This window comes from Teleopsis dalmanni, chromosome 2 (genome assembly GCF_002237135.1).
Source record: "Teleopsis dalmanni isolate 2A chromosome 2, ASM223713v2, whole genome shotgun sequence".
Classification (NCBI taxonomy): Eukaryota; Metazoa; Arthropoda; class Insecta; order Diptera; family Diopsidae; genus Teleopsis; species Teleopsis dalmanni.
Window position 1 is genome coordinate 141534169 of NC_051847.1, and position 14922 is coordinate 141549090.

The window sequence follows — 14922 nt, forward strand, 5'->3', positions numbered from 1 at the left end:
TACAACAACAAAAATTCATTTTATATTATATTAATTAATTGAATTTTTGACTCACAATACAGCTGCTTCGAGTATTCGAGTATAATTAACATATTCGTAAATATTTTTTTGAGAATGCAAGTACCAGGAGTCGAACTCATGTCCTGCCAAATTTGAAGCTCAGAGTCAGCGCACCTCAGTTATACATTCCTATAATGTTTACTTAGTTTAAAAAAAGTACAATATTTCATTTATTTCATAGTAAATAATAGCATTCCGTGGTGTTGATAGTTTGTCAGTTTAAGTAATACAAATGATTATTGGAAGAATTTGTGCTATTGAGATAACTCTCTTTCCAGTTCCGATGCAAATATCTTTCTAATTTTAAAGTTTGAATCTATGAGTGCGGTATGATATATCTAAAATACACTCTACTTAAATATAGTCTAAGGTTTATACATCTTTCTCCATTGACAACGGTTTCCGTCGTTTACAGATAAAAAAAACCAAAATGTCCTCAATAAAAAGTGTTGCTTTTTAATCGCATTTTCCATATATGATCAAAATTCGATCTTAAATTAATTTTTCCATCCTGCGTGTCTTAATTAAAATAAAATGCAAGATTCATTGTCTATTGAAAGAAGCTTGCTACTCATAACGAAACGGCTTCTCTAATTATTTCAAAGTTTTGGTTGGCAGTAGTGATGCAGGGGTGATCCACATGTTTGATCTGTTTTATCTAAATTTTACAGTTAGTAGGTCTTTTTGATTGACAATAGTGATGCGAGAGGTGATCTACATGTTTGATCTGTTTTATCTAAATTTTACTGTTAGTAAGTCTTTTTGTTTGACAATAGTGATGCGAGGGTAATATACTTACTTGGTTTATCTAAATTTTACAGTTAGTAGGTTTTTTTTTTTTGAAATAAATAAGACTATCCTTTAAGCATAAAAATATGAAATACTTTGTTAATCTTTAGACCTAATTGAACAAAAATTTGTTCAGTTTAGTAGTTATGATTTTAGTTATGATTACGAACAGTTTCTTTAAGAGACGTTATGGACGTTCTCTATAACTGAGAGCAGTGTAAACTTTATTTTACTGAACATATTAGTTCCAAGATAAGATGAACGTAACCGCAAAGTTACGTATATCTCTCTTAATAAGAACTTTCAGATAAGTTATGCTATTATTTTGACACTGCTGGCTCATCAATGGTTCTATAATGTGAATAATAATGTGAATAATGTGATTTGGTGGTAATTAACATTATATGAGTGATAAGTCGGTGATAAATAAAAAAAAAATGGAAATATTTTTATAAAAATTTTCTGTTATAAGATAAAATTAACGTCTGTTATGACGGAAGTGACTATTTTACTTAATAGAAATTAGTATATTTGGCAGAGAGGTTTCGAAAAGTAGTGAACTACAACATACATACAACTATTTCGAGTATTAAATTTTCTAGAAATCAGAGTTTCCTTTGTTTCAACATATGTTTAATATAAATAAGCTTTAGTAAATTTACCAGAAATTAAAAAATAAAATAAGAATGGTGATTTAGCTAAACGTTTTGCAAAAAAAAACAATTCAAAAGTTACATTTTACAACAGAATTTGTGAATGAAACAATAGTCATCATAATGAAAAGATTTCTTTTTTAAAGAGAGATTATGGTCAAATAATTCTCATAATGTCCTTTGTTATATATGATCTACATAAATTCATTAGATTCAAATGATTTGTTTTAGATGTTTTACTAACCTAAGATATTAAGCAATATTTATGAATACAATGAAAATTTTGATATTGGGGCAAAATCAGCTAGGACTGTTAGACGAAGTATGTTTGGATTACTATCTTATAGTTTTTTTTTTTTGTATAGAAGTTAAGTTCAAATAAATTTCTTTGTTAAATCCCCTTTTAATTAATTGAAATTCAGATAGTAGATTTCAAGATTTTTTACTTATTGTATGAAGATAAAATTGAATTGGTAAAAAATCATTTATACATATAAGTTCAGTCGATGTAGACTAAAAATGTTAGTATTTTTGTTTTTGAGATTCGAAGATAATATTTATTATGTATTTCTGTAAACTATTTAATATCTGCTAATGACTTCGAAAAGAGTTTATTTTCGTAATGTTTTCAATGTTTTTAAATGATGATATGGACTCATGAATAATCGCTTCGTGCAATAATTATGATCATAAGTAGCAATTACAGCTCCCTCTATTCAAATTTATTGGTTGATTTAGTATCGTCTGGTCACTCGTTTAAAAAACAACCGATTATAATGTTTTATACGTTTAGAGTTTATTTATTTTTAATATTGTAAAGACTTTTAAAGTAAACTTTTAAAATGAAAACTATTTAACCTTGTGACCGAAGTTTCCGGTCATAAAATAAATAAAACGCAAAAATTCTTAATCTTCATCAATATTTATTTTATCTCCTTCAAAATATGCTCCATTTAGAAGCGATACACAAATGCCAACGTTTCTTCCATCATAAAAACATTTTTATTAGGCGCTTTCCGGTATGGCTTTGAGTTCCCTCTGCGAATTCTGTTTTACGTCTTCTATGGATTCAAAACGCGTTCCTCTGAGTGGTAATTTGAGGTTGGGAAACAGGAAAAAGTCACACGGTGCAAGATCAGGTGAATACGGTGGCTGTTCGATGGTATTTATTGAATGTTTGGCCTTAAAATCGTTGATAATGTTGAACAAATTGAGGTGAATCGGAACAAGCCGGGCGTTGACACGTCGCATACACAAATTGTCCACCAAAATCAAACGAGCCATCTCACGACCGATGCCTAGCTCTCGTGCTATCTCTCTAACACTCACATGAGGATTTTTGAACACGATTTCCTTTGCCTTTTCAATGTTTTCGTCGGTGGTAGAGGTCGAAGGTCGTCCAGAACGCGGCATGTCTTCGACGGTCGTACGACAGTCCTGAAAGGCTTTGTACCACTCATAAACTTGAGTTTTCGATAAAACTGATTCCCCATAAGCCTTTTGTAGCATTCGCAACGATTCTGCACACGAAATTTCGTTCGAAAAACAAAATTTGATGCAAACTCTTTGTTCAATATTTTTTTCCATTGTTTTTTTCGCAACGCACTACTGAGGTGAACTGGTTTCAACAGCTGCCGTAAACGAACTGTCCGACAGATCGCGCTCATTTTTGGTAGTAATTAAGGGACAGTCTGCCAAACTACATAAACTTAAAATATCGAAAAATATACAGCGCGCGAATTTTAAATGAGAACCTCCGAAAACCTTTCGGTCACAATGTATATAGCTTTCGTATTCAACTTTATATAAGTCCTTTTTTATAAAAAGTTTCCAATGTTTTATAGTTTTTTGATTTCTTCAAACAGAGCGGGATGTTTAAGCTAAGCTATTGGCTTGGTAAACTATCGAACAAATGCCATTGGAATAACTAGTTGGGTTTGGGTCTATGAACCTTTAGTTCCAACCATTAAAATTTCATTCAGTTATCAATCAATTTTAATCGAAATATTTTCCATTAAAAACGCTTTTCAAGTTTGCATCCATGGACTTTTAAAATTAGCCATTAAAACTGCGATTAATTAACATTCACTATTACTATTCACTAAATATTTGACGCCTTGATGGTAATTTCAAATAATATTCAATTTATCTCATAATAATAAATGTTTATTATTATAAGAAACAAAGGGGGAGCAGAAAAATAAAAATGTATCTAAGAAGTTATCAAATTGTATGAAATCTTTAGATATAATGTTGTTATTGTGCATGTTATGTGTCTATATTATTTTATTAAATTAAAACTAAAATATTGAAATACATATTTCAGTCAATATGTACAATAATATTGATAAAAAAACATTGCATTTCAAAATATTGCAAGTAGTTAAGGTCTTTGCTCTTGGAGAGGAAATGTTATCATTCTAAAAATATTATCGCATTGAAATGAATTAATGAAAGGGCTTGGCTCGTATTAAAGAATGCTTTTTGGGTGTGTCTCTGCGTGCGTAAGCAGGACATTCAATTTAATTAGTGTCTAAAAATTGCATTTAACAAACATTCAATTTATTTTTCATATTTGACAATAACGTAAGTAAGTACATTTTAACTTTAATTATTTAAAATTTTCAAAACTTTGATTTAAATTCCAGATAAAAGCTTATCTTAAGCAGAGCGTAAAGATGTCAACACGCAATTTTTATGAAATTTTAAATTCGCAGTCGAACGCAAGCTATGAAGAATTAAAAGAGAATTACAAACAATTAATTCTACAATGTCATCCAGATAAATTACTACAAGATATTAATGCGCATAAAGATACAAATTCTACAACAACAGCAACAGCAACAGCAATGGCAACAATGAAAGCAGAAGCCGGCAATGCTTTTGTTAATGATGTTCAAGAAAATAACAAAACAGATAGTAAAGATTTTGCTGATATTGTTGATGGTGACCTAAATGCTAAATCCGATAGAAAATTTGTGGCAATAAATGAAGCATGGAATACACTCAAAGATCCCACAAAACGTAAACTCTATGATGCCGAAATGCTGTTGACAAAATTTCAAACGCACAGCAACGTCTTCGAGAGACTCACATTAGCCGATATGGAAAAACATAGCGGTAATAATACAATCAATCTTGCCAATACTAATCAATCGAATGATAATGATGATGATGTTGTTGATGTTGATGTAGACGAAAATGGAATATCTACGTCTGATACATACTATACATATGATTGCCGTTGTGGCGGTCAATATATTGTGGATGAGTCAGCGGACAATGAAATTTTTAACCACAAACGCAGTGATTGTGAAGTGATTGTTGAGTGCAACGAATGTTCTTTAGTTGTTATATTAAATGGATGAAACGAAAAAGTTCGCAATAAACCGCAAATAAAAAATTATAAATAAATTAATAAAAATTGAAATTTATTTCACGTACTTATATATCCTGCATATTACATTATATCAATTCACTCATTATTTATAGTAGATATTCTTAATCATCTGAATAAAGCAAAATAAATATATATCAAGAAAATAATATAAAAGAGCCAGAATTTAAGTCACCGCTATTGACCTCTTTCAAGCTAAGAGTTTCTAATTATTAAATACATTTTACGACAACTAAAACCTCTTATGAACTATAGCTGCAGGATGCCTGTTCCATGTTTAGTATACATGAACAGACATTTTCTTTAATTCATTTACAATCCCACTTTTCAGATAAAAGTTACAGCTCATACAGGAAAAAAAAACATTTTTTATGATGATGCACTGGAACATCAAACTATTTTTAAAACTGCATCTAATATTAATATATGTTTGTAATACCAAACACTACAACAAGAATCTGTTCTCATTGAGTACAGAAAACCAAGAAAGAAAGCTTAGATCTGTCAAAAAATAATGTAATTTTTATGAACTGATACTTCCTGTGTGACCAGGCACCCAGCACAGTGTCACTTTATTATTGCTTGCCAGCTGCTGCAGTGTGTCAGAATATCAGAATATCATAACTTAGTAGCAATATCAAAAACATTGGATTTTAGCTTAAGTACTTGTTGGTGGTCAGGACAATAATAATATATATACATATAGACATGGTTACGCGATTGAAGTAGTATCTATTTAAGTGACAATATTTTTTTGTGTGAAATTTTGGAAATTTGTCGAACTAATCAAAATTTCAGAATCCATTCTCTTTAGCTCGATCTGGCCACCTTTTGCCTTGACTGTGGCCTTCATTCGGTTAAAAAATGAGTTACATACTTTACGAATGTGATCTTCCGGTGTTTTTACCCATGGCTTTCTTTAGCGTGTCCATACTGACATATATTTTAGTCCTCTCCTTGCTCTTCAATAAGGTCCAGATGATATCCATCGGAATTGCATCTGATGAATTCGATAACCATTATGTGAACAAAATTAAGTGTGTAACATGATTTTTAATCATTCTTGGTACATACGAGCTTTATAAGACCGGTGCCGAGTCTTGTTGGAACGTCCATGGCCTATATCGAAATATTTGCATACTGAAATATAGGCTTTAAAGCGACTTTCAAAACATTTTCCCGATAATAAATTGCATTGACTTTGACATCAGGCTTGATGAAAACGATTTGATAGCGTCCATCGGCGGTCACAGCTACGCAATTACTTTGGGTGGCTATTCGTAATAATGGCCAGAGAACACAATGTTTGAAAATTCTCCACGTTCGTGCAAGTGTAACAACTTCTTAGCTCTTCCGAGTCTCACTTTTTGTTGCTTTGGTGTAAGATCTTATATCTTTTAGAACTTGTAACAGTTCACCTTGAGCTTATTTGGAATATGCGTCGGATGCTTCGATAGGATATTTTCAGTTATATATATATTATTATATATATATATTATTATATATATATATTATTATATATATATATTATTATATATATATATTATTATATATATATATTATTATATATATATATTATTATATATATACCATATATTATTATATATATATATTATTATATATATATAATATATTAGATATATATATCTAACGTATAAAAATCCTAATTGAATAAAAGTACTAAACTGCACAATTTGAAGTTTATTTATATTTATAATCAATCTGACCTAATAAGACTCTTACATCTAAGCTGAAGCATCTATTGTAATAAATAATGTTTATTGTAATATAAATAGTGACAAAGACAATGCAATTGTTGCTGCAATAATTGCATTAAACCTATGCAATGACATAATTTAGCAGATCTAATGGATTTGTGTCAGACCTAATTAATTTATGTATAGAACAAACTGATATATTTCGTTTATTATAATTAATCGAAATATCAACATAATATCTATGTGGAAAAACAGTGATTTTCGGATTATTGTAATAATTTAATTTATTGTAATATTTTATTTTTGAATCTAGCTATACTAGTTTCAATTATTTGTATAAAAATGGTATTGGCAGTTAAATTCTTGCATTTTTAAGAAATAAGCATTTAATTTCTTATATTCTACAGCTATATTTCGAATGTACATATATATCCACCCTTACAGTATTGCTCATGCCTAAGGTTCTTATCAATTGTGCAACTAATAGACAACTGCATATGTGCAGTTCAAGATAATGGAAAACTTATTACGAAATTGAAAATAATATTAGATTACATGTGGATGATTAAATGTATTAAAATGTAATTAAATTTTATAAAGATTCTGTTTTGCATGATAGAAGAAAAATATGAATAAAAATATTTTTAAAATAAACAAGGAAATTTCAAAGAAAAATAGATAGACGAAATATGTATTTAAAAACAATCTACACAAAGAAGTATTACACATGATATTGTTTATTTATATCCCGTACACCCGTATATATCTATAACTGACAAGTTTTATAGTTTTTTCTATTAAATTTTGTACGTAACTATCTTATTGATATGCACAAGGGAACTTTTGAATAAAACATACATGGAAATCGGAAATTACTATTTTATAACAATAAGTAAAGAAAAAATTTTACAATTTTTTGTGACATAATATTTGTATTTGAGACACTATCTTCATATAAATTAGTGTATTTATGTGGCTTTTTTTTTTGTTTTATATATTGAACTAGTTTTGAAATATTTTCATAACTCACTTTTTTGAATTGAATTAAATATTATAAATAATATATTTGATATATGTGCGACCATGGTTGAACTTTTGGATAAACAACGAAACTGGATCGAACAGCAATGTACTTTGCCCCTTGGAATTTGTAACATCTCTTGTACAGGTTTTCCTAACCCCAGACGTGGCGAAAAACATGACCCAGTACTCTTTTAACTATGCCCAATCAAAGTCGGACAGTCACAGACAATGTGACCTGAGTGGCCTGATACTCTTACATACAGAGACTACATTCTGGTTTCGCTAACAGACCCATTCTGTTTAAATAGAAGTGCAGGACATGAAAGCCTATGTTCTTGTAATTGTAGCCTGTGAAGATGTATTAAGCAACAGGAAATAAAAAACAATTTGCCAAAACTAATACTTGCGTTATGGTCCTTTTTGACTATATAGTACTAGTATGGTACCCTATCTAGTTACTAGTATGGTACCTGTCATCAATCTCAGTTAAACTTATATATAAGATAAACATATTTTCGTATCTACATAAAACTAAGTATACTTTAAAATCCAATTCCAAAAATCAAGAATGAAATAAATTTTTTTGTTGCAATTCACTACTGTTCCATAAAAACCTCTTTTAAAAACAATAGTTTATATCAAGAATTTAGTTTCTTTCGTGAAAACGGACGTTAAATATCAATTTAATTACAAAATAAATCGAAATAATATTATACATATTAACATAGTATTCTTTAACCTATATCTTTGGTTTATTGTTTTCTGTTGTGATGTTAACATCAAGATATTGAAAATTTTTAGCTGCTGTGCTGCTAAATAAATATTATAAATATGTTAAATATTGTATCTATTAACTCTTGATGCTTATTAAAGATAGGTTAGAATACGATACTGTTGTAACAAACACTTAGATAAGTAAAGTTCTACATTTTTTTAAAGTTGTTATTGTTAAATTTGCTTTCGTCACTAAGAAGTTCCTTAATAATAAATGCACATCAGGTGCTTTAAAAAAACCGTACTCTAAAAAAGGTTTCGTTTTAAGTTATGGTTTTGTCATACATACAATTCATATGGCCATAAAAACTGTATTTCTTTTGACATATTCAAATGTTTCTATATATTACCCGTATTTGATAAGAGTGACAAGTTATCACACTAAGTTATCATATATATTTCTCTTATAAAAATGAGAATAACCAAAATAAAAAGGAATACTGGGATAATCTGTAAGTATTAGAAAAATCCAAATCACTTATTGGTACCTAAGACAATAGGAGATACCAGAAGATATGGAGTTATCAAAATAAAAACTTAGAATTATCGCAGGAATCTTAACAGAACACTGTAAACTAAAACACTAACTTACAAGACTGGGCATATATACGGTTGCAAATTGTACATTCTGCGAAGAAAATGAAGATTCAGAGACGGAATAGACTTTTGGGGATGTATATGTTTATGAAAGGGGCAATAAAACTCTGTAAAGTAGGTTCTATACTACTTTTTATGGACGGAACAGGGCTTAGAGACTCTAAGCCCAGAATGATGATGCATGAATTTGAATTGAAATTGAGTCATAAATTTTTTAAATCTTTTCTGCAATATACCTATTAACAGAATTGTACAGGTCAGCTTTTGTATTTAAGTTAACAGTATAAATTTCAATAAAATAGTGTTTAATTTGACTTTTGATCCAACTTTTAGAAACTGGTTCATTTTGTCTAAGTATTTAATATTTCAACAGCAATCCATATGTAAATATATTAAAATTTTAAATCTTATTAAATAATATAGTGTTTTTATACCTTTTAATAAAAAGTATATCGGTTTTGATTATGAGATTAAAGTACGTGTAACTAAAATCATAGCTTACTCGTACAACGTCAGCAATTCGACTACGTGCTTTCAACACTTTCATTTTTTTCACTTTTCTGTTGTGTTAATTACCCGATTTGAGTATTAAATCAGCTATTTGTGAAATTTTGTCACTAATTTTAAACAAACTAAATTTCATGTGTAGTTTAGCGAAACTAGTCGTACAGTGTGAGTTTTAGCCCAGAAGTTTGCATTTCTCGCTCTCAATTGGAGCATCAAAATAATGTTACATGGCTTAAGCCGGCAAACGAAGTACAAATAGATTTTTAATTACCCACAACAATGGATAATTAAATTTGTTTTACAGTACTTAATTACATTTTCTGTGTCTTATTGGATAGTCGATGGTAGTGTTGTGACTAAGAGAAAACCATTTAATAGTAAAACTTTCATTTAAAGCAATTTCATAAAAAGCTTTGTTAGACAATTATAAACTAACAAAACTAATATATAATTATCAATAAAAAGTAGTAGAAAAACATAAAACATAGTAGGTAACCAAATCTATAAATTACAGAAGTCTCCGAAACTTTAAAGGTAAACAATGAATTTCACCTTCATTGATTAATAACCTCAATAATTACTCGAAGAAAATGTAATACTTAAAACACTAAACACTTAAGTCAATCCTAATCAACTGTTCAGACTCATCAGACTCACCAAGTTTTAATTAATTTAAAAGACATAGTGCAACTTTATAAAATGATTTTTATAATAAATCATCAACAATTCTTATATATAATTGCAAATACTAAAAAACCTAATCCCATATACAAATACTTATAATATTTTATAATGTGTTTGAAAAAACTACGTATGTCAAGTTCAACGTTGACTCAGTGGCACAACATGTTGAATCAAATTTCACAGGGTTTAACGAACAAACAGAATAGTATTGAAATTTAACAATAATAAAAATATATAATAAAATAAAAAAATATAATTAATTAATACAATTATTCTACAGCTGGTCTATGATTTTGTTCTAATATAAACACAGCAAGTAAATTTGTTAATAAATCTTTCACAGCAAATTAACAAAAACTCCAGAAAAATGTGCGAACATAAAAGTCAAGTCCAAGATGAAGGAGCGCTGACTCTGCGCTTCAAATTTGGCAGTACACGTGTTCGATTCCTGGTACTTGCAGTCTCAAAAAAAATTATTTACGAATAATTGAATACAATAATTATTCCAAGACCACTGATGATGGGTGGTCAGTATTTGACAATACTCGAAACAGCTGTATGGTCGACCAAAAACTCAATTAACTAAAATAATATAAAATTAATTTTTAATGTTATACGGACATATTAAGCCAATATACATATATAATAGAAGTTGTAAAAAGAAATTCATTATTTTGACATAAGTTGGGTTGTGCCTTTTAACGTTGCTCATATACTGACCACTGCAGTCTTTCCAAGAATACATCTGGTCTGCGTATGAACAACGCTAATCAGTTATACGGAACAACGGGTCATTATTTGTGTTAAAGTGGGCTTTGCCCACCTAGTCGCCAATCCAACCTAACCGAACCTACTGGAAATCTAACTTAATCCTAATCATACAACTATGATAGCTTAAATTACATATGAATTAGAATCTAATGTTTTTGTATACATATATTACTGTCTGCCTTTAAATTAAATTTATATGTTACACTCTATTAATGAGCTATCGTTTTTTAGGTATGATAGTTATGTGGATTTATTATTAAATGCTCTATTTTAAACACAGGTCTATTTTGGAATTTCATCTTCCATGTTAAAGGAAATTGACATTTCCTCAGACTATTTATCGCCTTTAAATGATAGTAAATTTATCACAAAAAAAACTCTGTGGAGAGGAAAATTCATTACACAGCGCTTATATTTTTGTAAAAATTGATACCTTCATATATGATCACAGGATTTATATGAATTACCTGTAATAAATTGTAATCAAAACATATCCACATTAATTAATTGAGAATATGGTTATAAACTAATATTCATTTTCAAATTAAATATTTATATCAAAAATAATTTATAGATATCTAGTAATTAATTATATTTATCATAACATATCTTACAATCGCACATCTCCTTTTGATTATCTACTGAATTTAATTCAACTAAAAGCACATACCTAAATATCGTATTCAAATTTACTAACTAATTTTCATCGCTCCTTACGTCAGTGACCAAAAATATATAGTACACTATAATAGTGTACACCTTATGTCCGAAACATACAAAAATTTTAGTGTTCTTTTTACGAACATAGTGAATTTTATAACGTTCTTTTCATAAACGTAGTGAACTTTTTAGGGTGTACAAATACCAGGTGTACCGGTATGAAATGAGCGTTTTTTGGTGAAAATAAAACACTAATTAATAATAGGAAAGTAAAAAACATTTTATTCAAAGTATTGGCCATTGCTTTCTACACATTTTGACCACCTTTCTGGCAATTTGTGGATACCACACCCAATTTTCGACCTCCTCGTAGGAATCAAAGTGCTGCTCAGCTAATGCGTGTCCCATCGATGAAAACAAATGGTAGTCGGAAGGAGCCAAGTCTGGTGAATACGGCGGGTGGGGTAGCAGCTCCCAGCCAAATGTTTTGATTGCATCCTGAACCCGTTTTGCTTTGTGTGCAGGTGCATTGTCATGGAGCAGAATTACCTTGCCGTGTCTTCTGGCCCATTCTGGTCGTTTCTCGATCAATGCATGGTTCAAATTTATCATTTGTTGTTCATAGCGACCAGCATTGACGGTTTCACCAGGTTTTAGGAGCTCGTGGTACACCACACCTTTCTGGTCCCACCAAACACACAGCATTGTCTTCTTGCCGAATCGATCTGGTTTTGCAGTCGATGTTGATGGTTGTCCCGGATTAACCCATGATTTTTTCCGTTTAGGATTCTTAAAATAAATCCATTTTTCATCGCCAGTAACAATCCGATGCAAAACCGATTTTCTTTCGTGTCTTTGAAGCAAAATTTCACAAGTGTTTTTTCGGTTTTCCATCTGTCTTTCATTCAATTCATGTGGCACCCATTTTCCACACTTTTGGATCTTTCCCATAGCTTTTAAACGGTCAGAAATTGTTTGTTGTGCAACATTTAACATTTCTGCCATTTGCTTTTGACCCAAAGTGTCATCTCCATCCAATATCGTTTGCAATTCGGCGTCTTCAAACTTTTTTGGCGGTCTTCCACGTTCTTCATTTCTCACATCAAAATCATTATTTCTGAACCGTTGAAACCATCTTTTGCATGTTGCTTCTGATAGAGCATGATCACCATATGCCTCGACAAGCATTCGATGCGACTCTGCACCACTTTTCTTCAAATGAAAACAAAAAATTAATGCTTTCCGCAAATCATCACTTTCTGGTACAAAATTCGACATTTTTAACACGATGAAAAAATATGATGTTGTCTGTTCAATGACTTGATGTATACTAAATATATTTCACACATGTATCTTTACGCTCACTTCATACCGGTACACCTGGTAGACATATGAGAAAGATTTGTGAACATGAACACAAACACTACAAATGTTTGATATATTCCGATCTTTATTTAGTGTACTGTTTACACAATGTTTTTTTACAAACATACAAAACAGTACAGTCAGAACATATTTGAAGCTCTACAGTTTATTTTTATTTACTGTGCTGTAGTAACCTTATTACTATATAAAGATATATTTATTAGTATTGATATAATCCAGAAGCGATTTGGTATACGTCCCTGAACCACATGTATTTCAGATGACTTATTTGCTGCTCACCTGACTATTAGTATAGTTACATAGACTATAGTTTTGATACTCATAGATAATATATATCTATCTATATAAATCCACATGTATATCTATCTATATATATAGATATAAATATATCTTCATATTATTTGATTTATTTAATAAATAAAATATAACTTTTTAAGTATTTGAACTGTTGTTTAATTTTATTTTTTGTTTTTTCTTTTTTAATTTTGCAGATTTGCAGATTTGAGAGTTTTTAAGGAGTTAAATCACTTTTAAGTTTTCATCCCACATCCGTTTTAAAGTTGAAATAAAATCGTGGCTCCTGTTAATCAAAATAGTTTTACTTCCATTAAAAGTAAAATGGCCTCAACTGGTGATATTTGGATGCAATGCTTTACCTGTTGCTTTCAACAACAGCAATCACCCACACGTAGAAGACATCAACGTTTGAGAATCGATCGATCAATGATAGGCAACCCAACAAATTTCGTGCACACTGGACACATTGGTTCTGGTGATGTAGAATTATCAACAAATCACCTGAACGCAATACAAACGCAAATGCAAAGTAAAGGTGGCTACGAGATGAATTCAATTCGATTGCAGGTCTGTAGTGAGATGCTTGATGCTTGATGCTTTGATTTTATTACATATTCTAATTAATGTTTTTAAATTTTAGGCTTGCTGATTATGACAAATGCTATGCATATATTGAAGAAGATTTCTTAATAATTGCAACCGCAAGCGAGCAGTGCAATTTAAAGGTCATTCACATGAATCTCGTATATCTCGTATAAAAAGTATTTGGAAATGCTCGCAGAGTTACGTCTATAATTCTAAGTTTATAGATTTAATGAAATAACAATATAATACTATTTAAAGGATGTTGAAAATGTATAGCTATCAAAATGTGCCGAGAATTTAATTTTAATAATTGTAGTAATATTACAGTAACTTAATTTTAATAACGAAAACTATGCAATATTGTTTAATCTAAAATGTTACAATAACAATCGTTATACGTCTTGACTGAGTGCATTTATAACATATGCAAAACATATTCAAAACTGAACTATTTTTCATTTTCATAATTAACATTTTTAATTAAATTAATCTTTTAACTCAAAAAATAATTTTAAAAAATATAAACATGTTAATGAGGTGAAAAATTATAATTAATTTTTGAGCTCTTGCTATCAAAACAGTTTACATTAATACAATAATTTGTACTTAAATTTTTGCAAATTTTTTTCAAATGAATTATTTCATTTCTACAAAATATATTTGCATTTTTTATTTTACAAAAACTGCCTTAACGAATATGTTAAATATGAGCATTTTAATTTTCTAATGTACTAGCTTTAAATAAAATGCTAAAATAAAAATCTTTAAAAATTTGTTGCATTTTAAACGCACAAAAAGCCAATATTTATTTGAAGAATTAAATTAAAACTGAAAGAAATAGTAATTTGTAGTCTAAAGCTAATAGTGTTAAGAATCATTTTGTATTATTATTTAATGTAAAAGGTATTTAATAAAAAAACTATTTACTCTAAAAGTTGAAATATATAAATATATATATATATATATATATATATAAATCAATAAATGTGTACCTTGATATGTAACCGATGAACATATTTTA

The 14922-nt window shown here is 29.4% G+C and overlaps 2 protein-coding genes across 2 annotated transcripts; both read left to right on the forward strand.

Moving 5' to 3' along the window:
- Window positions 1-4154: 4154 nt before the first annotated feature.
- Window positions 4155-4920, forward strand: LOC119682672 (DPH4 homolog). Its single transcript, XM_038096161.1, has one exon. The coding sequence runs from the start codon at window positions 4181-4183 to the stop codon at window positions 4868-4870; it is 690 nt and encodes a 229-aa protein (XP_037952089.1). The 5' UTR covers window positions 4155-4180; the 3' UTR covers window positions 4871-4920.
- Window positions 4921-13514: 8594 nt separating this feature from the next.
- Window positions 13515-14363, forward strand: LOC119681728 (CDC42 small effector protein homolog). The gene is made up of 2 exons (XM_038094994.1): window positions 13515-13883; window positions 13957-14363. Exons 1-2 carry the CDS (start codon window positions 13638-13640, stop codon window positions 13963-13965), a joined length of 255 nt encoding a protein of 84 aa, XP_037950922.1. The 5' UTR covers window positions 13515-13637; the 3' UTR covers window positions 13966-14363.
- Window positions 14364-14922: the final 559 nt, after the last annotated feature.